This window comes from Protomyctophum bolini (assembly GCF_963924005.1).
Source record: "Protomyctophum bolini genome assembly, chromosome: 2".
NCBI lineage: Eukaryota > Metazoa > Chordata > Actinopteri > Myctophiformes > Myctophidae > Protomyctophum > Protomyctophum bolini.
The window spans coordinates 781,569-803,781 of record NC_137863.1 but is presented as its reverse complement, the minus strand read 5'-3'; the positions used below and the strand labels follow the sequence as shown (position 1 = coordinate 803,781).

Sequence of the window (22,213 nt, the reverse complement as noted above, 5' to 3'; positions counted from 1 at the left end):
TCTGGAGCAACGGAAGCTCTGATCATGAGTAAAATATAAACGCTTCCGTCGTACAGTCTGGAGCAACGGAAGCTCTGATCACGAATAAAATATAAATGCTTGCGTCGTACAGTCTGGAGCAACGGAAGCTCTGATCATGAGTAAAATATAAACGCTTCCGTCGTACAGTCTGGAGCAACGGAAGCTCTGATCATGAGTAAAATATAAACGCTTCCGTCGTACAGTCTGGAGCAACGGAAGCTCTGATCATGAGTAAAATATAAAGCAGAAGTGGAGCCTCCTCCCCACTTCCGTTAAGTCTTTACAGTCGCGCAAATTTATCCTAATATAAATATAAATCACCTAAGCCTATATAACTTGTTGCTTAGCAGAAAGGAAATACTCAGACTAGTGAAGAAACACAGGAAAGGTTTATATGTGTATATTATTAAGAGAAGGCGATGAGGTGGGTGTAATTAAGTGTCATCCAACCGTTTCTCTTATTTCTTTGAAAGTGTCCATTTCCCTGAGCCATAGAGTAGAATCGGCTCGACGGTCGTCCTAAATATTTTTACACACACACACACACACACACACACACACACACACACGCACACGCACACGCACACGCACACAAAAATAAGCTCTTTTTGTGAGTATTAGGACAGTTTATTGTTGGTCTTTGCAGCAGTGGTTCAGAACAGCTTTAGCTCTTGGAATGAAGGGAACAACGTACATCTTGTACAAGTATAGGCTACACCTCTCCCACAAACACAACCAAGTATAGGCTACACCTCACCCACAAACACAACCAAGTATAGGCTACACCTCACCCACAAACACAACCAAGTATAGGCTACACCTCACCCACAAACACAACGGAGGAAACTCTGTATGCCCAAAAAACTTTCAGGAAATTAAAAAACACAAATAAACAAACCTGAGTTCAAATATATCCAATAATGTAGTCGTTATACGCATCTAAGGTGGTTGCACACTGGTGTGTTATTTATCTGTAGTGACTTTATCACTATAGCTGTCAGCCTGTCACCATCACCCCACTAGACAGTAGACAGTAGTAACTATCACTATAGCTGTCAGCCTGTCACCATCACCCCACTAGACAGTAGACAGTAGTAACTATCACTATAGCTGTCAGCCTGTCACCATCACCCCACTAGACAGTATAGTAACTATCACTATAGCTGTCAGCCTGTCACCATCACCCCACTAGACAGTATAGTAACTATCACTATAGCTGTCAGCCTGTCACCATCACCCCACTAGACAGTAGACAGGAGTAACTATCACTATAGCTGTCAGCCTGTCACCATCACCCCACTAGACAGTAGACAGTAGTAACTATCACTATAGCTGTCAGCCTGTCACCATCACCCCACTAGACAGTAGTAACTATCACTATAGCTGTCAGCCTGTCACCATCACCCCACTAGACAGTAGACACTAGTAACTATATCACTATAGCTGTCAGCCTGTCACCATCACCCCACTAGACAGTAGACAGTAGTAACTATCACTATAGCTGTCAGCCTGTCACCATCACCCCACTAGACAGTATAGTAACTATCACTATAGCTGTCAGCCTGTCACCATCACCCCACTAGACAGTATAGTAACTATCACTACAGCTGTCAGCCTGTCACCATCACCCCACTAGACAGTAGACACTAGTAACTATATCACTATAGCTGTCAGCCTGTCACCATCACCCCACTAGACAGTAGACAGTAGTAAATATCACTATACAGTAGCTGTCAGCCTGTCACCATCACCCCACTAGACAGTAGACACTAGTAACTATATCACTATAGCTGTCAGCCTGTCACCATCACCCCACTAGACAGTAGACAGTAGTAACTATCACTATAGCTGTCAGCCTGTCACCATCACCCCACTAGACAGTAGACAGGAGTAACTATCACTATAGCTGTCAGCCTGTCACCATCACCCCACTAGACAGTATAGTAACTATCACTATAGCTGTCAGCCTGTCACCATCACCCCACTAGACAGTAGACAGGAGTAACTATCACTATAGCTGTCAGCCTGTCACCATCACCCCACTAGACAGTAGACAGTAGTAACTATCACTATAGCTGTCAGCCTGTCACCATCACCCCACTAGACACTAGACAGTATAGTAACTATCACTATAGCTGTCAGCCTGTCACCATCACCCCACTAGACACTATAGTAACTATCACTGTAGCTGTCAGCCTGTCACCATCACCCCACTAGACAGTAGACACTAGTAACTATATCACTATAGCTGTCAGCCTGTCACCATCACCCCACTAGACAGTAGACAGTAGTAAATATCACTATACAGTAGCTGTCAGCCTGTCACCATCACCCCACTAGACAGTAGACAGTATAGTAACTATCACTATAGCTGTCAGCCTGTCACCATCACCCCACTAGACAGTAGACAGTAGTAACTATCACTATAGCTGTCAGCCTGTCACCATCACCCCACTAGACAGTAGACAGTAGTAACTATCACTATAGCTGTCAGCCTGTCACCATAACCCCACTAGACAGTAGACAGTATAGTAACTATCACTATAGCTGTCAGCCTGTCACCATCACCCCACTAGACAGTAGACAGTAGTAACTATCACTATAGCTGTCAGCCTGTCACCATCACCCCACTAGACAGTAGACAGTATAGTAACTATCACTATAGCTGTCAGCCTGTCACCATCACCCCACTAGACAGTAGACAGGAGTAACTATCACTATAGCTGTCAGCCTGTCACCATCACCCCACTAGACAGTAGACAGTAGTAACTATCACTATAGCTGTCAGCCTGTCACCATCACCCCACTAGACAGTAGACATTAGTAACTATATCACTATAGCTGTCAGCCTGTCACCATCACCCCACTAGACAGTATAGTAACTATCACTATAGCTGTCAGCCTGTCACCATCACCCCACTAGACAGTAGACAGGAGTAACTATCACTATAGCTGTCAGCCTGTCACCATCACCCCACTAGACAGTAGACAGTAGTAACTATCACTATAGCTGTCAGCCTGTCACCATCACCCCACTAGACAGTAGACAGCTGCGGAAAACGGATACAATCAGATAAAAAACTTTATACGGACGAAATATTCGCTGGCAGTGTCACTTTGGTTTTTTTAACGTCCTTTAACGAAATTCGGCCGAAACAAACGAAAAACCAATGTGCAAACACCTTTTCATTCGCTGAATATTAACACAACTCAAGAGACGCGAGAGAACGTTCGAAAAGTAGCAAAAACAAAATAGCCAATCTACACACGTTCACAGCAAGCTATTTTTTCTACTTTTCGAATTTGCGTCGATCTGTTACTGTAGGTAAGAGTATGAAATATGGGGATACAAGGGGCTGTATTTTGCGTGTCTTAACTAGTACCAGGTCTTATTCCCTAAACTTGAGTAAACTAAAGACCTGGAGGCGTGATCAATGCTCTTTGGCCACTCAGAATAGCCAAATGGCATTGATCACGCCTCCCAGGTCTTTAGTTTACTCAAGTTATAGGGAATAAGACCTGGTACTTAAGACACGCAAAATACAGCCCAAGGTGTGGTGTGCACAACAGCGACGAAATTCCACAATGACAATTAACATTTAACAATTGCATAATTATGTGCACAATTATTATTGTTACTGTACTGCTATTCTTACAGTATTCCTCTGTCTGTGTGAATACTGTACTGCTATTCATATACAGTATTCCTCTGTCTGTGTGAATACTGTACTGCTATTCTTACAGTATTCCTCTGTCTGTGTTTTAATACTGTACTGCTATTCATACAGTATTCCTCTGTCTGTGTGAATACTGTACTGCTATTCATATACAGTATTCCTCTGTCTGTGTTTTAATACTGTACTGCTATTCATACAGTATTCCTCTGTCGGGTTGGGGTGAAATAGTTCCCACTAAGGTTAAACATAAGGTTTTTCAGAAAGCTTTTTAGGATTTAGAAGACTTTTTAATTATAATTTTTTTAACCCATTCAGTCAATGGGTTTTAAAGGGTCCATTTGGAACCCCCCCCCGGCCCCCTATACTCCACAGGAAATCTGAAGGGTCCCATTTGGACCCCCACTTTGAGAGGCACTGAACCTGGAGCTATAGAAATCTCCACCTTCACAACGGCACGTCCATATAAGGCATGATGTGGTTATTAATACAGTAGATACAGTAATGGTCACAAAGGAAGCAGGATAACACGCATGTATACCAAACACTGGTACCGCTTTGGGGTGCACACTTAGTTTACACTAGGCATTGGTTAGACATGGGCTAAGGTTAGGTTTAGGGTGCATACTTAGTTTAGACTAGTCATTGGTTAGACATGGGCTAAGGTTAGGTTTAGGGTGCATACTTAGTTTAGACTAGTCATTGGTTAGACATGGGCTAAGGTTAGGTTTAGGTGTGCTGCCCCGTGGGAGGTTAGGTTTAGGGTGAGGGTTTGAGACTGGTCTAAACCAAATGACTAGTCTGAACTAAGTACTGTCTAAACTAAGTACTGCACCCTACCAAACACCGGTACTGCTTTCATGATGAAAACTAACGAAACACTATGAAATCAAATAATCAATTACGATATTCTAAAAGTTCAAAAAGTAAGGAAAAAAAAACAGAACCTTTCAGTCTGTTCTTCCTTTTTTCGTATTTATATATCCCAGACACCAATCAACCAATCAATCAATCAATCAATCAATCAATTAATCAATCAAGGAAGGAATGCATTTTGGGCGCAACAGATTATATTATGTAACGACCGATATCACACCGCCACGGCGGACGAGCCTGGAAGTCGTTGAAGGCCGTAATGCCACTGAAACAACGAAGCGTCGCGTCTAGAAACATAGAAAGACAAGACGTTTCCCTGAACCAACATAGAGTCGTGTCTAGAAACATAGAAAGACTGAAGGAACGCAGAGTCGTGTCTAGAAACATAGAAAGACTGAAGGAACGTAGCGTCGCGTCTAGAAACATAGAAAGACTGAAGGAACGCAGAGTCAGGTCTAGAAACATAGAAAGACTGAAGGAACGTAGAGTCGCGTCTAGAAACACAGAAAGACAAGACGTTTCCCTGTCGTTGCTCAGCCGTTGCTCTGAGTCACTGTGTCGTCGTCCTGAAAATAAGGATGTTCTAGAGAGTTGAGGGCAGAGATCCTCCTCACAGGGTCAAAGGTCAGCATTTCCTGTGGTAGGGGGAAAACAAGAGTGACACGCGAAGGGTTAACAATCTAATTGCCCGGGGTTTATTTAATCCATTAAATCATATTAACGCCCAATCGACTTATAGCAATGGACCCCTTTCCCCGGCGGTCCGGATGTTATCCCGGATGTGGCTGGAGCAGCTAAATGCTACATGTAGCCAAAACACTCTAAATGCGATCGACAACAACTGGAGGTATGATTAAATCGACTAGCGACTGGACAGTCTTTTTATTTTTATAATATATATATTTTTATCCCACGATTTTGTAACCCATTTTTCACCCCTGTGTCAATCATCTAATGTGATCCTGGGCTCTACACACCCTCCACCAACCTAGTCCCCATATATGGGGGACAAGGGGAGACCAACCTAGTCCCCATATATGGGGGACATGGGGAGACCAACCTAGTCCCCATATATGGGGGACAAGGGGAGACCAACCTAGTCCCCATATATGGGGGACAAGGGGAGACCAACCTAGTCCCCATATATGGGGGACAAGGGGAGAGCAACCTAGTCCCCATATATGGGGGACAAGGGGAGACCAACCTAGTCCCCATATATGGGGGACAAGGGGAGAGCAACCTAGTCCCCATATATGGGGGACAAGGGGAGAGCAACCTAGTCCCCATATATGGGGGACAAGGGGAGACCAACCTAGTCCCCATATATGGGGGACAAGGGGAGACCAACCTAGTCCCCATATATGGGGGACAAGGTGAGAGCAACGGACTTGAACTCATGCTTCCTTCATGCCTGAGTGTCCAAGTTGCTCCTTTACACCTGACAGTAACGCCCAACGCTCAGCACGGACATTAATCACAGGACGGAACATTAATGATATCATAACGGAGCACACCGCTCCACAGGCTGGGAGCGCCTGTTGGGCAACATGCGATGTCATTTACGGTTGGGACGTCATCCAAAGTGATCCCCATCCATTTTAGTGGATGAGACCTTAAGTCTTAAAACGTGAATAACTCTTCATCTAAATCAGGGGTGGGCAACTTTGACGATGGAGAGGGCCATTATATTTCCATGCTCACTCCAGAGGGGCCACAGTGCATGCATGTCGTACCAAAAATTGAAATCCTGAATAATATTTTTTGCTATTTTTAAGAGATCCTGAAAAGTCATTTTAACTAAATACAAATATACTGGACATAAAAAAGACTGACATTATTTGTAACACAGCAAGCTACTAATTTAGACTAAGTAATTCAAGCGGGTCATGTTTGCATGTTTGGAATTGTAAACAGCTTAAATCAATAACATATCAGTATTCCGAAATTAGGGAAAGGAACTGGTTGGAATAATGTGTTCCTTCCACGCGCTACGTCCAACCAGGGAAACTCCCCCCTGTCAGGTGTAAAGGAGCAACTTGGACACTCAGGCATGAAGGAAGCATGAGTTCAAGTCCGTTGCTCTCCCCAGGTTGGTGGAGGGTGTGTAGAGCCCAGGATCACAGTAGATGATTGACACAGGGGTGAAAAATGGGATCTTATATAGGATCCATTAAATCAGAGCGCCCGGCGATTTGCAGCAACGGACTTCCAAGTCCGTTGCTGCTAATCGCATCCTACATATATCCCTACATACATCCTATGCGATCCTACATCCTATCCTATCTACATCCAAGATGGCGCCTGGTGCGTCTTCAAATCGCCGGGCGCTCTGATTTAATGGTCCTAAATGCCCCCGGGCATTCGGGGTGTTTAAATTCACCCCATACATTTATAATTTGGATAAATTCACCCCACACAGTTTTTAATTTGGATAAATTCACCCCACACAGTTTTTAATTTGGATAAATTCACCCCAAACAGTTTTTAATTTGGATAAATTCACCCTATACAGTTTTTAATTTGGATAAATTCACCCTATACAGTTTTTAATTTGGATAAATTCACCCTATACAGTTTTTAATTTGGATAAATTCACCCCATACATTTTTAATTTGGATAAATTCACCCCCCACAGTTTTTAATTTGGTTAAAATGTTAATCCTTACCCGCAGCAGCTGTGCCCCCTGTTCGTCTATTTCTGGAACAAAGTCTGTGATTGGTCGAGAGAAATAAGGGGGGAAGTTTTTTCTTTTCAGCGTGACGTCACTCGGCCACTCCTCTTCTCGTGGTAATCCAATGAGACTGAAATGCACGGGTCACATGACGCGTCACACACCACATGTTATCCAATGAAACGAAATGCACACCCGACACATTACATGGAATAGAGCGTCGCAGTCCCGCCCCCCCCTCGAGAGACCCGGAATGGAAATCGCCGTTCATGTCCCCTCATAGGCATTTCCTAAAGTATTTATTTAAAGACGGTTACGCCGCGGACAAAGCCAACTCGGATCGTGACAAATCATGACAATGAACACAATGTTTCGGGGGCCGATCAAATCATTAGAAAGAATAAAATAAAGGCAGGAAAGACAACACTATTTTTTTTGTTTTTCTTCTTACAAATTATTTGATCGGCCCCAAAACATTGTGTTCATTGTCATGATTTGTCACGATCCGAGTTGGCTTTGTCCGCGGCGTAACCGTCTTTAAATAAATACTTTATGAAATGCCTATCAGGGAAAATGCATTGGGATTCATTTCCTGGGCCACTCGTTGTTCTGAAAGGGGGAGGGACTGCGACGCTCTATACACACAGAATTAAGGCAACTCAACGATTATTTTGCTTTGCGTTTGTTTAACATTGTTATTGTTTTACATTGTATTGGTTGTTCAAACTCACTCAAATATCTTCGCCAGCTGGTCCACTTCCGATTCTCCACAAAACAAAGGTCTGAACGGAAGAGATTGTACAATACATGTTAACATGTTGACGTATAAATGTGTATAATCTGCTAGTTAATAAAGAGATTGTACATGTTAACTTGTTGACGTATAAATATACATAAACTGCTAGTTGATACAGAAATAACTGAATAATTAAAATGAAATAAATGAAGTTAAGCTTACAGATGCAGTTCCATTAACACCTGAGAACCCAGATCTCTGTCCTTTTCATTAATTACATGCCACGCCCCATTGATGAAATTATTTGTATAAAGTAGCCCAGACCAAGTATTGAGTGCTTAAAGTAACATACTTTTCAGATGGTCTGTATTGTAAACATGTTTTTTTATAGTGGTCTCACGAAATATTCTAATATTTTGAGAAAGGATTTTATTTTTATTTTCATGAGCTGTACAGACACCATAATCATCCAGATTAAAACTTTTCTTTTTAATGTTTCACTTTATGCACAATTATTAATCTAGAATAGGTTTATAATCATGTAAGGTGGATTTAAAACACCCAGAAAGAGCCAACGGTGGGAGTTTGCTGCCATCTAGAGGCCACAGGCCGACATGGGTATTGTGTTACAGGTAAATGATAAATGGTGCATTTATATAGCGCCTTTATCCAAGGAGCCACACAGGAGTGTGTGTGTGTGTGTGTGTGTGTGTGTGTGTGTGTGTGTGTGTGTGTGTGTGTGTGTGTGTGTGTGCTGTGCTGCATACTAATTAGGAGAGAGAGAGGACGAGAGTTTAGGCGCGGAGCAAGAGAGATAGAATGTAAAACACGTTGTTTCAAAGTCTTTATAGTTTTGACCAGATTTTAGTGTGTGTGTGTGTGTGTGTGTGTGTGTGTGCGCGCGCTGCTGAAGCAAGTCCAAGTCGGAAAATTAATATAACGTTGCGCGTGAGTATTATTGCAGTAATATTATTATTTGTTTTTATTAATTCGGCAGGCTTCTTAGCCTATATCCTAAAGCTATTATTTTTTATTATTATTATGTATCTGTTGCTCCGCACAGCATGCAGTGTTCAATCAATCAGCTAAGAGGCTCAGTGCGCCGAGTCATTAATAATTATTGAGCCAAGTCGTTAACCAAACTGTCTCCGTTCTTTGCCATGCCAAAGTTAGTTTACTCCCACCTTGAGTAAAAGTCTGCTGCAGGCCTCTGTGTGTATTTTAAACTTGCTTTATTGTATTGTATTTCTTTTCTGTTTTGTTAGGCGACCTTGAGTGACCTGAAAGGCGCCATATAAATAAAATGTATTATTATTATTATTATTATTATTATTACTCTGTTTGCATTTTATTGTATTCTTTGAGACAGTCATAGAGCTTTATGCATGCCTATTAGGGCTGCGAATCTTTAGGTGTCCCACGATTCGATTCGATTCAGATTCTTGGGGTGACGATTCGATTCAAAAACCATCTTTTCGATTTTTCCGATTCTCGATTCAAAAAAGATTTTTTTTCCGATTCTAAAGCAGTTTTTTTTTGTTTTATTAAAAACAATTAAATAGAATTTTAGCATGATCTACTCCAGTCTTCTGGCATGAAAGCAGAGTACATTTAGTAAAAAGCTTGTATAATTGTAAAGGTTTTATCAACTGAATGATTTAAACACACAAAAGGTTAAATCCAAGAGTAAGAACATATGTCTCATTTATTTAGCTTGCACAAATTTGAACCAGTACAAAAGTTACAAAATCTCTTCTCACTCAATACCAGAACAATACATTAGTATTAAAACAGGTGTAAAATAAATACAATTGGCAGGCTTAGCTTATAGCTGGTAGTAAATGCACTATGCAGAAACCCAGGCCATAATCTTTGGAAAATGAGAATAGATTCTGAATCGGACGGCATTAGAATCGCGATTCTAACTTGAATCGATTTTTTTTGACAGGCCTAATGCCTATATCATGCAAGAGATTAATTTTAGAGTAGGCCTATCCTAGCAGCAGTATATGCGGCAGGCCTGGGCCCGTAAGGCCACATTTATTTGTTTTATATACCGCCCAAGTTCGAGTTGCGGACAACTGTCAGTCACTTGTGAAGTTACAGTATTAAGAAGTTATTTCTAACAGTTTATTTCTATAACAGTGCTGTACAGATAAATGATAAATAAAAGTTTGCTCTGTAGAGTAAGTTCTGCTGTGGTGGCTCTTTTATTTTTGCACTGTAAACCCTCTTTGAGGCGCATATTCATAAGGTCAGCGCAACTTAATGCAAATTAAGCCAGATCTTAAATGAGTTTGAGTTTAAAAATGCATTTGTATGTCAAGAAGCCGGTGTTTCAGCCTTCTTTTTTCTGAGCCACTGTTGTGTATGTGTAATTGTGTATATACGGTATATTAAAAATACACACACACACACACACACACACACACACACACACACACACGCTGCTGTTTTGCAAATAGGTGCATCTCCTGAGTCTCAGCTGTCCTGTCCGTCTGTCTGTCTGTCTGTCTGTCTGTCTGTCTGTCTGTCTGTCTGTCTGTCTGTCTGTCTGTCTGTCTGTATCACTGTGGTCCGTCAATGACACCGTGACCATGCACGTTTATATGAAGAACGACTGACATAGAAACATAGGCTTTTTCAGAAAACTGTCATTTTAAAACAGACATTTTTTAGAATCTGATCTCAGGTCAGAATGGGTTAAACAGGAGGAGATTGCATATAGCCTACCGTAACTCCAGACAGATGGTGATGGGTCTGCTGTAGATTATACTAGACTTGTATTGACTCTCCAGACAGACATGATGGGTCTGCTGTAGATTAGGCTATAGACTTGTATTGACTCTCAGTTCACTCTGCACTACTCAACGTCCCGTCATGACAATATTCCAGCAGAGGGAGCCAAATCCTCCCATCATGCAAAACAATGTTTAAATGGCTTAAGCATCTAAACTTGCAGCATTGTTTTTAATTGCTTGTAAAGTTGGAAATCTCCTACCAATTTCATAATATGACACAAAGACCTCATTGATGTATTCCTTTACATTTTTGGGGGGTAGCCCATATACATACAGTTTTATATAAACATTTTAGGGGTGAATACATATGTTTCGATGCCTGTGACAGCCTCTCAGCTGGTCAGTCAACGCTGCTCCGCTGTTCTACGACAGAAAAAACAGCTGAGGACAAAGCCTATACGACAGCTCCCGACCTCACGTGATATTTGTCCCGGCTCACGTTCAAGTTCAAAGGTTTTGCGGAAATGATAATAAATGACGATTAATTAATTGCGGTAATCCCGGGCGTGCACCCATATGTTGGCGTACGCCGCGTCGATAAATGAGGGCCACAGTGTGGAGGAAGTGTCCTCGAGCAAGACTCTGAACCCCTGAATGCTCTCCTGATGTGCAGCTCGGTGCCTTGCATGGTTTCCTCCGCCATCGGTGTGTGAATGTGTGTGAAGAGAAGCTTTGAATAAAAGCGCTATATTTACACGTGAGATTTGATGCTTTTGTATATTATGAACGAGTAGGACGTTTATTTACGAAAACTAAAACTATAGTTAAAGGACAACTTTAGTTTTTTTCAACCAAGGTTCATGTTTTAGGTTATTATTAGAGAAAGTAAAAGATGAGTGTTCATTTTTCTTCATTTGCTGCTTTCTTTCATTTTAGGGATTTTAGCTGTTTTTGACAGGGGGGCGGGGGCATTCGAGCATGGGGCTAAATATGTATTTTTTTTACAAAATATTATGGCGATTTATTATTTTATTATTTACTATAGTCCTAATAGACCCCAAGAAATTACATCTAGCCACAAAAGATCACGGGATCTACTGAATGTGAAGGTAGCCTACTGGGGGGAAGCCACACTGTGGGCTGTATTTTGTGTGTCTTAAGTACCAGGTCTTATTACCTAACTTGAGTAAACTAAAGACCTGGAGGCGTGATCAATGCCCTTTGGCTATTCTGAGTGGCCAAAGAGCATTGATCACGCCTCCAGGTCTTTAGTTTACTCAAGTTAAGTAATAAGACCTGGTACTTAAGACACGCAAAATACAGCCCTGTGTGTCATAGGCTCAATATGTCAGTTTGACACATTCAGTAGATCTCGTGATCTTTTGTGGCCAGATGTCATTTCTTGGGGTCTAGTAGGACTATAGTAAAGAATAAAAAAATAAATCGCTATAACATTTTGTAAAGAAATACATATTTAGCCCCATGCTCGAATGCCCCCAGCCCCCTGTCAAAAACAGCTAAAATACCTAAAACGAAAGAAAGCAGCAAATCCTTTACTTTCTCTAATGACCTAAAACATGAACCGTGGTTGAAAAAAACTAAAGTTGCCCTTTAAAACGTGGAGATCAGTTATTTCTCTGGTCACTCACTTGCGTCTGAACATCTCGGCGAAGATGCAGCCGGTGCTCCAGATGTCGACGGGCGTGGCGTAGGACGACTGGAGGAGGACCTCTGGAGGACGGTACCACAGCGTGACCACCTGGAGACACAAGAAGAACCCGTTGTATCTTATCCCATTCTGACCCGAGATCAGATTCATACCAGGTTATTCCACTGGACAACACACACTGGTATGATTTAACCCATTTTTCAAAAATAGCAGACCTACAAGCTCATAGCGCGCCACTCGGTGGCGCGCTATGAGCTTGTAGATCTGGACTCTGAGCCCTATACCACACCCGCTCGAGTGGTTTCCCCAAATTCAAGGTACCAAAAGTTAACTCTGAACTTGGTATAGATCTGCTTTTAGCTTCTGTGGCCCAAATACATGCAGAATGAGCTGCAGACGACATTGAAACTGACCACCTTGTAAAACAACTGCCCCTTTTACCCGTCTGTAAAACAACTGCCCCTTTTTACCCGTCTGTAAAACAACTGCCCTTTTTACCCGTCTGTAAAACAACTGCCCTTTTTACCCCGTCTGTAAAACAACTGCCCCTTTTTACCCGTCTGTAAAACAACTGCCCCTTTTTACCCGTCTGTAAAACAACTGCCCCCTTTTACCCGTCTGTAAAACAACTGCCCCCTTTTACCCGTCTGTAAAACAACTGCCCCTTTTTACCCGTCTGTAAAACAACTGCCCCCTTTTACCCGTCTGTAAAACAACTGCCCTTTTTACCCCGTCTGTAAAACAACTGCCCCTTTTACCCGTCTGTAAACCAACTGCCCCCTTTTACCCGTGCCATACTGGAAGGAAGGCAGCATTCAGGAGATTTTTTTTCTCCTGAACTATTTTGTTTCTAATTCCATGTCGTTACACCTGCAGATAAAGCAGATGAAGAGTGCAGGGTTGCGTGACAGCTGTACTGTGCTGTGCTGTACTGTACTGTACTGTGCTGTACTGTACTGTACTGTGCTGTGCTGTGCTGTACTGTCCTGTGCTGTGCTGTACTGTCCTGTGCTGTGCTGTACTGTACTGTACTGTACTGTACTGTACTGTACCGTCTCTCACCACGGGGGTCAGGGCCATGTGACAGCTGTAGATCCGCGCCAGGCCGAAGTCGGCCAGTTTCAGCGTCCCCTGGCTGGTCACCAGGATGTTCTCTGGCTTCAGGTCCCGATGCATCACCCGGTTGGAGTGGAGGAACGCCAGGCCGCACAGCAGCTGGTTCATCAGGTCCTGGAACACAGCAACGCAACGTTTAGCCCATAATCTGACCTGAGAGCAGCTGGTTCATCAGGTCCTGGAACACAGCAACACAACGTTTAGCCCATAATCTGACCTGAGAGCATCTGGTTCATCAGGTCCTGGAACACAGCGCAACGTTTAGCCCATAATCTGACCTGAGATCAGCTGGTTCATCAGGTCCTGGAACACAGCGCAACGTTTAGCCCATAATCTGACCTGAGATCAGCTGGTTCATCAGGTCCTGGAACACAGCGCAACAACGTTTAGCCCATAATCTGACCTGAGATCAGCTGGTTCATCAGGTCCTGGAACACAGCAACACAACGTTTAGCCCATAATCTGACCCGAGATCAGCTGGTTCATCAGGTCCTGGAACACAGCGTAACAACGTTTAGCCCATAATCTGACCTGAGATCAGCTGGTTCATCAGGTCCTGGAACACAGCAACACAACGTTTAGCCCATAATCTGACCTGAGATCAGCTGGTTCATCAAGTCCTGGAACACAGCGTAACAACGTTTAGCCCATAATCTGACCTGAGATCAGCTGGTTCATCAGGTCCTGGAACACAGCGTAACAACGTTTAGCCCATAATCTGACCTGAGATCAGATGGTTCATCAGGTCCTGGAACACAGCGTAACAACGTTTAGCCCATAATCTGACCTGAGATCAGCTGGTTCATCAGGTCCTGGAACACAGCGCAACAACGTTTAGCCCATAATCTGACCTGAGATCAGCTGGTTCATCAGGTCCTGGAACACAGCAACACAACGTTTAGCCCATAATCTGACCCGAGATCAGCTGGTTCATCAGGTCCTGGAACACAGCAACACAACGTTTAGCCCATAATCTGACCCGAGATCAGCTGGTTCATCAGGTCCTGGAACACAGCGTAACAACGTTTAGCCCATAATCTGACCTGAGATCAGCTGGTTCATCAGGTCCTGGAACACAGCAACACAACGTTTAGCCCATAATCTGACCTGAGATCAGCTGGTTCATCAAGTCCTGGAACACAGCGTAACAACGTTTAGCCCATAATCTGACCTGAGATCAGCTGGTTCATCAGGTCCTGGAACACAGCGTAACAACGTTTAGCCCATAATCTGACCTGAGATCAGATGGTTCATCAGGTCCTGGAACACAGCGTAACAACGTTTAGCCCATAATCTATCTGACCTGAGATCAGCTGGTTCATCAGGTCCTGGAACACAGCGCAACGTTTAGCCCATAATCTGACCCGAGATCAGATTAAAAAAAAATGTCTTCTATTGTCAGTCGCTCTTCGATTTTTCAAAAACAACAGACCTACAAGCTCGTAGCTCGCCACTCGGTGGCGCGCTACGAGCTTGTAGATCTGCTATTTTTCAATAGCTAAAGCATGACATAGTGCTAACACCAAAAGGGGTTCCCGCCCAGAATGGGTTAAAATGCATGCACGCACACACGCACACAGCGCGCGCGCACACAGCGCACACAAGGTCCAAAGTTCTGCTCTGCTGCTGCAGCGTTGAGTCCGATGCGGTTATTCAAGTGAAATGCAATAACGGCAATATTGGGGATAATATGCCAATAAGTACGACACTGTAAAATGCTCCCGGACAGCATCATCTGAGAAAATATGGCGCAGTGTGTACGAGCCATTACCTTGATGCAGCTCTCTGATAGGCCAGACGGAGGGGCCAGAGGGAGGGGCCAGAGGGAGGGGCCAGAGGGAGGGGCCAGGCCGGAGGGAGGGGCCTCGTTACCTTGATGCAGCTCTCTGATAGGCCAGAGGGAGGGGCCAGAGGGAGGGGCCAGGCCAGAGGGAGGGGCCTCGTTACCTTGATGCAGCTCTCCGATAGGCCGGTGGGAGGGGCCAGGCCGGAGGGAGGGGCCTCGTTACCTTGATGCAGCTCTCCGATAGGCCGGTGGGAGGGGCCTTGTCCAGGAAGGTTTTCAGGTCTTGGTCCACGTGTTCAAACACCAGCGTGACTTTAGTCTCCTGGTCGGTCCGTTTGGACGCACACACGTCCATGAGCCTGAAGGGTACCACGCACACACACACACACACACACACACACACACACACACACACACACACACACACACACACAGACTCAGGGTCCTTACTTGACGACGTTGGGGTGGTTAGGGCTTAGGGGGTAAGGGTTAGGGGGGTTAGGGCTTAGGGGGTAAGGGTCAGGGGGGTTAGGGTTTAGGGGGTTTAGGGGTTAGTGTTTAGGGTCCTTACTTGACGACGTTGGGGTGGTCGAACTGGTCCAGGCGTCTCAGCAGCGCCACCTCCCTGACGGTGGAGACGGGCAGGCCGTCCTGGTCCGTCTGCACGCGGACGCTCTTCAGCGCCACGAACGTCCCGCTCTCCACGTGGCGCGCCTTGTACACCGTGCCGTAGGCCCCGCCCCCGATCTCCGCCACGCGCTCGTACTGCAGGGCCCCGCCCCCAACGCCGCCGCTCTGCGCCATGGCCATGAGGCTCATCGTCTAGGACCACACCCCCGCTGGACGCTCTGCACGCACACACACACACACACACACACACACACACACACACACACACACGCGGCACGCGCACACACGCACACACGCACACACACACACACACACACACACACACACACACACACACACACACACACACACACACACACACACACACACACACACACACACACACACACACACACACACACACACACACACACACACACACACGCACACACACACACACACACACACACGCACGCACACACGCACACACGCACACACGCACACGCACACACGCACACACACGCGCACACACGCTGTCAGGGCTGATGTCACTAGCCTGGTTAATAATAAACCAGACCGAATCAGCCGTTGGCAAAAAGAAAATTGCCTGCCGGCGGATTACGGTCTGGAGAGGCTCAATTGTATACGCCCATTTCCTACACCAGAGAAATGGGGGCGGCCAATCGGGACACGGTATGCAATCTGGGCGGGCTTTGGTACAGTGACTTTCAATGCTTGACAGCAGCTCTGACCAATTGCGTCAAAGAGAAAATGTTTCAACCCGCCCCCCCTGGAAATGAAATCCAAGCTGAGCCTCCCCAGACTAATATCCCGCCGTCCGTGCGATATTAGTCTGGTTTATTAACCAGGCTATGATGTCACGCCTATACCTAGTTGTGACGTCATCCCCTCCTTACATAAGGCATCTCGCCAGAATCGTTCTCTGTCGGATCATAATCTTCAATCTAGTCTGTATGAGAATCTAAACCCAAGCCTTTCTTAACTTGTCCGTAAAGATAAAGATATCGCCCCCAAGACCTAACTTCGGATTATACCAGCTGGTCAGCACTTCCCCGCTCTTGTGACCATGAAGAACCTTCTCCAACCTTACACACGCACACGCACACGCACACACACACACACACACACACGCACCCACACACACACACACAACAATGGAATTGAAAGGGCAAACCTGTCCCCACTGTCTGTGTCTGATTAGGACAGATAGATATAATTATGCGCTGCTCTGCCGTTCACAATCGCGACGGGTACAAATCACAACTATACAGTACAGAGTCCACTGTGCCCTGCCGGTTCTGAAGAACCGGGGGTACCGTTCCCCAAGCGGGGTGCGTTTGGGGTCCATTTGGTTCCAAATGGAACACTCTCAAGAGTTAAATTAACCCATTCTGACCTGAGATCAGATTCATACGAGGTTTCCACTGGACAACACACTGGTCTGATTAACCCATTCTGACATGAGATCAGATTCATACGAGGTTTCCACTAGACAACACACTGGTCTGATAACCCATTCTGACCGAAGATCAGATTCTAAAAATGTCAGTCGTTCTTCGATTTTTCAAAAATAGCAGACCTTCAAGCGCGCTATGAGCTTGTAGATCTGCTATTTTTCAATAGCTAAAGCATAACATGATGCCAACACCAAAAATGGGTTCCCGTTCAGAATGGGTTAACATTGATTTTATAAATATAAATTGGGGGTCCCAGAGATGGAAATGCCATTAAATGGGGGGTCCCGTTAACTAATGCATGTCAAACTGTCTCAGGGGGTCCTGTCTCAGAACTGTCCATCCATTTACAAACAGCATTTAACCCATTCTGAACGGGAACCCATTCTGGTGTTAGCATCATGTTATGCTTTAGCTATTGAAAAATAGCAGATCTACAAGCTCGTAGCGCGCCACTGGTATTTTTGAAAAAATCGACTGAACGACTGACATTTATAGAATCTGATCTCAGGTCAGAATGGGTTAATCAGACCAGTGTGTGTCCAGTGGAAACCTCGTATGAATCTGATCTCAGGTCAGAATGGGTTAATCCGACCAGTGTGTGTCCAGTGGAAACCTCGTATGAATCTGATCTCAGGTCAGAATGGGTTAATGTTTGTGTTTTACAACAAACCCTCAAAACTGTCCATCCGTTTACCAACAGCATTTAATGTTTGTGTTTAGGCCAATGTGTTTACACAGAGCCTCAAAGTTGGACATGGGAGGGGCTAGGGAGGGGCTCAACAACATTGATTGATTGAAATATGTATAAGCACAAACTCAATACAAAGACTGTTAACTGTGACCCATAATTATAAGCATTACACTTCTTGTTTACAAGAGGCCATGTTCAATTCATCAAAACAAGAGAGGAACTTATTAATTAATTATGTATTTATGTATATTCTCCACTTGCTGCTGATTGGCCAGTACCATTCGCCTGCCCCAGAGCGTCATAACATGATGAAATGTGGCAGGACACGACGTCACCCCCCCCCCCCCCCTCTCTCTCTCTCTCTCTCTCTCTCTCGACACGTGGTGATCTTTCCTACCGCGTCCATTGTGTTCATTAAATCGGAGCATAAATTATAAACAAGTTAGTAGTTGCTAACAATAAGACAAGTTAAGACAACACACAGACAGACACACACGCGCACACACACACACACACACACACACACACACATGGGCGCACACTCTGGTGCTAACGCGCACGCACGCATGTGCACTGACGTGGCAGAGAGAGGAAAAGCCCTTCTTTGGTCGCATGTTGGCGAGTATAAAACTTAGCAACATGTTCCAACATTGTTGTCTCTCCTTCTTCCACAGATATAACATCCTACACGAACAAACAAACACAGGACAGTGTAATCATGTGACTATAATAGTTGGTGTTTCAGGGACCCCCGGCCCCGCCCCCACCACGGACCCCCTAGCTGTGTTCTAAACTCACCAGGACTGTGTTGTTGTTTGTTGACTGTTGTTGATCCGCTTTTCGGGGTGTTTTTTGGGGGTAAAGTAAAGCAGATCTCAGCCCCGGCTCCGACTCTCCTCTGCTATGTTCTGCTCTGAGGAGACTTCCTGTTGTTCTGACTGAGAGTCGGAATCAGTATCAGAGACGGTCGGAGGCGGAGCTACACAGCAGCAGATGTCCTTTCTAACTCGGTGGTTCCCAAGGTGGGGTCCGGGGACCCACTAGGTGGTCCGGGGACCCCCCCAGGGGGTCCGGGACGTGCAGAGAGAGAGAGAGTGTAAAGGCTAGGCATACCATATTCTGAATTACCAAAAAAGAGGACACATGCGCGCGTGCATGTGCACTTGTCAAAAAAGTTTGGCTCCTAAATTTGATCAAATATGCTCTATATTAGTTATGTATTTATTTAAAGCAGTGGCTCTCAAAGGTGTGATTCCAGGGACCCTCATGGTTCCTTGAGGGGGTTCCAAATGGACCCATTATAGGTCTGTAACTCTGAGAGTGTAACACATGGAACCAAATGGACCCTTACAGGTCTGTAACTCTGAGAGTGTAACACATGGAACCAAATGGACCCTTACAGGTCTGTAACTCTGAGAGTGTAACACATGGACCCAAATGGACCCTTACAGGTCTGTAACTCTGAGAGTGTAACACATGGAACCAAATGGACCCTTACAGGTCTGTAACTCTGAGAGTGTAACACATGGACCCAAATGGACCCTTACAGGTCTGTAACTCTGAGAGTGTAACACATGGAACCAAATGGACCCTTACAGGTCTGTAACTCTGAGAGTGTAACACATGGACCCAAATGGACCCTTACAGGTCTGTAACTCTGAGAGTGTAACACATGGAACCAAATGGACCCTTACAGGTCTGTAACTCTGAGAGTGTAACATGGACCCAAATGGACCCTTACAGGTCTGTAACTCTGGGAGTGTAACACATGGAACCAAATGGACCCTTACAGGTCTGTAACTCTGAGAGTGTAACATGGACCCAAATGGACCCTTACAGGTCTGTAACTCTGGGAGTGTAACACATGGAACCAAATGGACCCTTACAGGTCTGTAACTCTGAGAGTGTAACATGGACCCAAATGGACCCTTACAGGTCTGTAACTCTGAGAGTGTAACATGGACCCAAATGGACCCTTACAGGTCTGTAACTCTGGGAGTGTAACATGCTATAGGTCAGCTATCGGTCAGGAGGTAACAGGGGGTTTGGGAACCACTGGCTTCATTTAGGACAATGACCATCCACTATAGGGCTATATTTTGCGTGTCTTATGTACCAGGTCTTATTCCCTAACTTGAGTAAACTAAAGACCTGGAGGCGTGATCAATGCCATTTGGCTATTCTCTGAGTACTAGTGGCCAAAGAGCATTGATCACGCCTCCAGGTCTTTAGTTTACCAAAATGTGGAACGCCCTACCAACAGTCATTAAGACATGTGAATCCCTTGACTCCTTCAAAACCGCTCTCAAAGGGCACCTATACGGATGGCTGCAATTCGAAACTGGCCTCTGTAAAATCTGAATCCCCGCCCACCCCCATTTCCCCTCACTGTATATGTATCTTTTCCCGTTTTGCTTCCTTTATGATGAATTCCTGTTCTGTTCTTTAACTACATAGAAGTGTCTATTTGTACGTCTCTAAATTTTTTGATGAATTGAACAATGTGGACCCTGTTGTAAACAAGTGTAATGCTTAATTGGGTCGTCCACTCACAGTTAACAGTCTCTGTATTGAGTTTGTGCTTGAAATGTACTGTAATTCTGCAAACTGTTAATAAATATTTCAATCAATCAATCAATACTCAAGTTATAGGGAATAAGACCTGGTACTTAAGACACGCAAAATACAGCCCTATAGTGTCATCAACCAATCAGTGCATGGGATTGGGCCCATGTGTGCTTAACCCATTTTGGTGTTAGCATCATGTCGTGCTTTAGCTATTGGAAAAATAGCAGATCTACAAGCTTGTAGGTCTGCTATTTTTGAAAAATCGAAGAACGACTGACATTTTTTAGAATCTGATCTCAGGTCAGAATGGGTTAATCAGACCAGCAGTGTGTGTCCAGTGGAAACCTCGTATGAATCTGATCTCAGGTCAGAATGGGTTAAAGGCAGGAAGTGACTCTCTGCCTAGTACAGATTCACATTTGTTTGACGTTGAACTTGACGCCAACATTGTTCCACCTCCCTTTTTCCCAACGTTTCTTTAGTATTGTTAAAATATATAGGAAATAAAATTGATTTTAATTGCAAGCAAAGAAGTTGTTCCCGTCTGGCGGTATTATTGGCCCCTGCTGCAGCCCTGCTCAATACCGCCCCCATCTGGCAGAGTCAGGTTAGGTATTGGCACCTCTGCAGCCCTGCTCACATCTCTCTAAATGGAGGGTCACCCGTTGTGGGCGGGAACCCCTTTTGGTGTTTTAACTAAGCATTATGTTTGCGAACGCAGTGAGCACTAACTATGAGACCTAGCAGATCATGTCTGTCTGTCTGTGTGTGTGTCTGTCTGTCTGTCTGTGTGTCTGTCTGTCTGTCTGTGTGTCTGTCTGTCTGTCTGTCTGTCTGTGTGTCTGTCTGTCTGTCTGTCTGTCTGTGTGTCTGTCTGTCCCGCTGTTACACCACATGCCCGCCAACAGAGGGCGCAGCTGTATCACACACAAAACACACACACACACACACACACACACACACACACACACACACCTTAACTTAAAAAAAAACGTAACTTAAAAAAACTTAACTTAACTTAAAAACTTAACTTAAGCATGAGTTAAGTCTGTTGCTCTCCCCAGGTTGGCGGAGGGTGTGTAGAGCCCAGGATCACAGTATGATTGGCACAGGGGTGAAAAATGGGTTACAAAATCGTGGGATAAAAAGAATATATATAAAAATAAAAACTTAACTATGTACGAGCTGCGTTCGCTTCCCGCGTTTGCGCGTCTTACTTGTATACTTTTAGCTATTGAAAAATAGCAGATCTGCAATTGTAGGTCTGCTATTTTTTGAAAAATGTTGAAAATGCAGCACAAATCTTTGAATATATATTATTCTTTCAGAGCGAACGTTTTTCTTATTTCGTCGTCAGGCCCAAATGGACCATAACGTCCACGTCAGACACACGAGGACCGTCCATCTCCGATTAGAAAGATAAGAAAGAAGAAAAGAAAGTCAGGAGACAACACTATTTGTTTTGTTTTTCGTCTTATAAATTATTTGATCGGCCCCAAAACATTGTGTTCATTGTCATGATTTGTCACGATCCGAGTTGGCTTTGTCCGCGGCGTAACCGTCTTTAAATTAATTA

The 22,213-nt window shown here is 44.5% G+C and overlaps 1 protein-coding gene across 3 annotated transcripts; it reads right to left on the bottom strand.

Moving 5' to 3' along the window:
- Positions 1–626: 626 nt before the first annotated feature.
- cdk4 (cyclin dependent kinase 4) lies at positions 627–18,988 on the bottom strand. Of its 3 annotated transcripts, none has more exons than XR_013965476.1 (9): positions 18,868–18,988; positions 15,863–16,139; positions 15,515–15,650; positions 13,452–13,619; positions 12,370–12,479; positions 7,975–8,025; positions 7,238–7,373; positions 774–5,206; positions 627–739 (listed from the first exon to the last, which is right to left on the bottom strand). XR_013965476.1 is itself a non-coding variant. In XM_080785036.1 (8 exons), exons 2-8 carry the CDS (start codon positions 16,108–16,110, stop codon positions 5,105–5,107), a joined length of 951 nt encoding a protein of 316 aa, XP_080641162.1. In that variant the 5' UTR covers positions 16,111–16,139; positions 18,868–18,988; the 3' UTR covers positions 627–5,104. The 3 variants fall into 3 exon arrangements, 1 of the variants encoding a protein (XP_080641162.1); XR_013965477.1 differs by having other exon boundaries at positions 627–2,096; positions 2,205–5,206; XM_080785036.1 differs by having other exon boundaries at positions 627–5,206.
- Positions 18,989–22,213: the final 3,225 nt, after the last annotated feature.

Bases quoted from the DNA above. Each gene is read 5' to 3' on its own strand.
- cdk4 (XM_080785036.1), bottom strand. From the start codon at position 16,110: ATGAGCCTCATGGCCATGGCGCAGAGCGGCGGCGTTGGGGGCGGGGCC. The intron at 15,651-15,862 runs GTAAGGACCCTA...GGTACCCTTCAG, and splicing joins GACCACCCCAACGTCGTCAA to GCTCATGGACGTGTGTGCGT. The intron at 12,480-13,451 runs GTGAGAGACGGT...TTGTGTCTCCAG, and splicing joins ACATGGCCCTGACCCCCGTG to GTGGTCACGCTGTGGTACCG.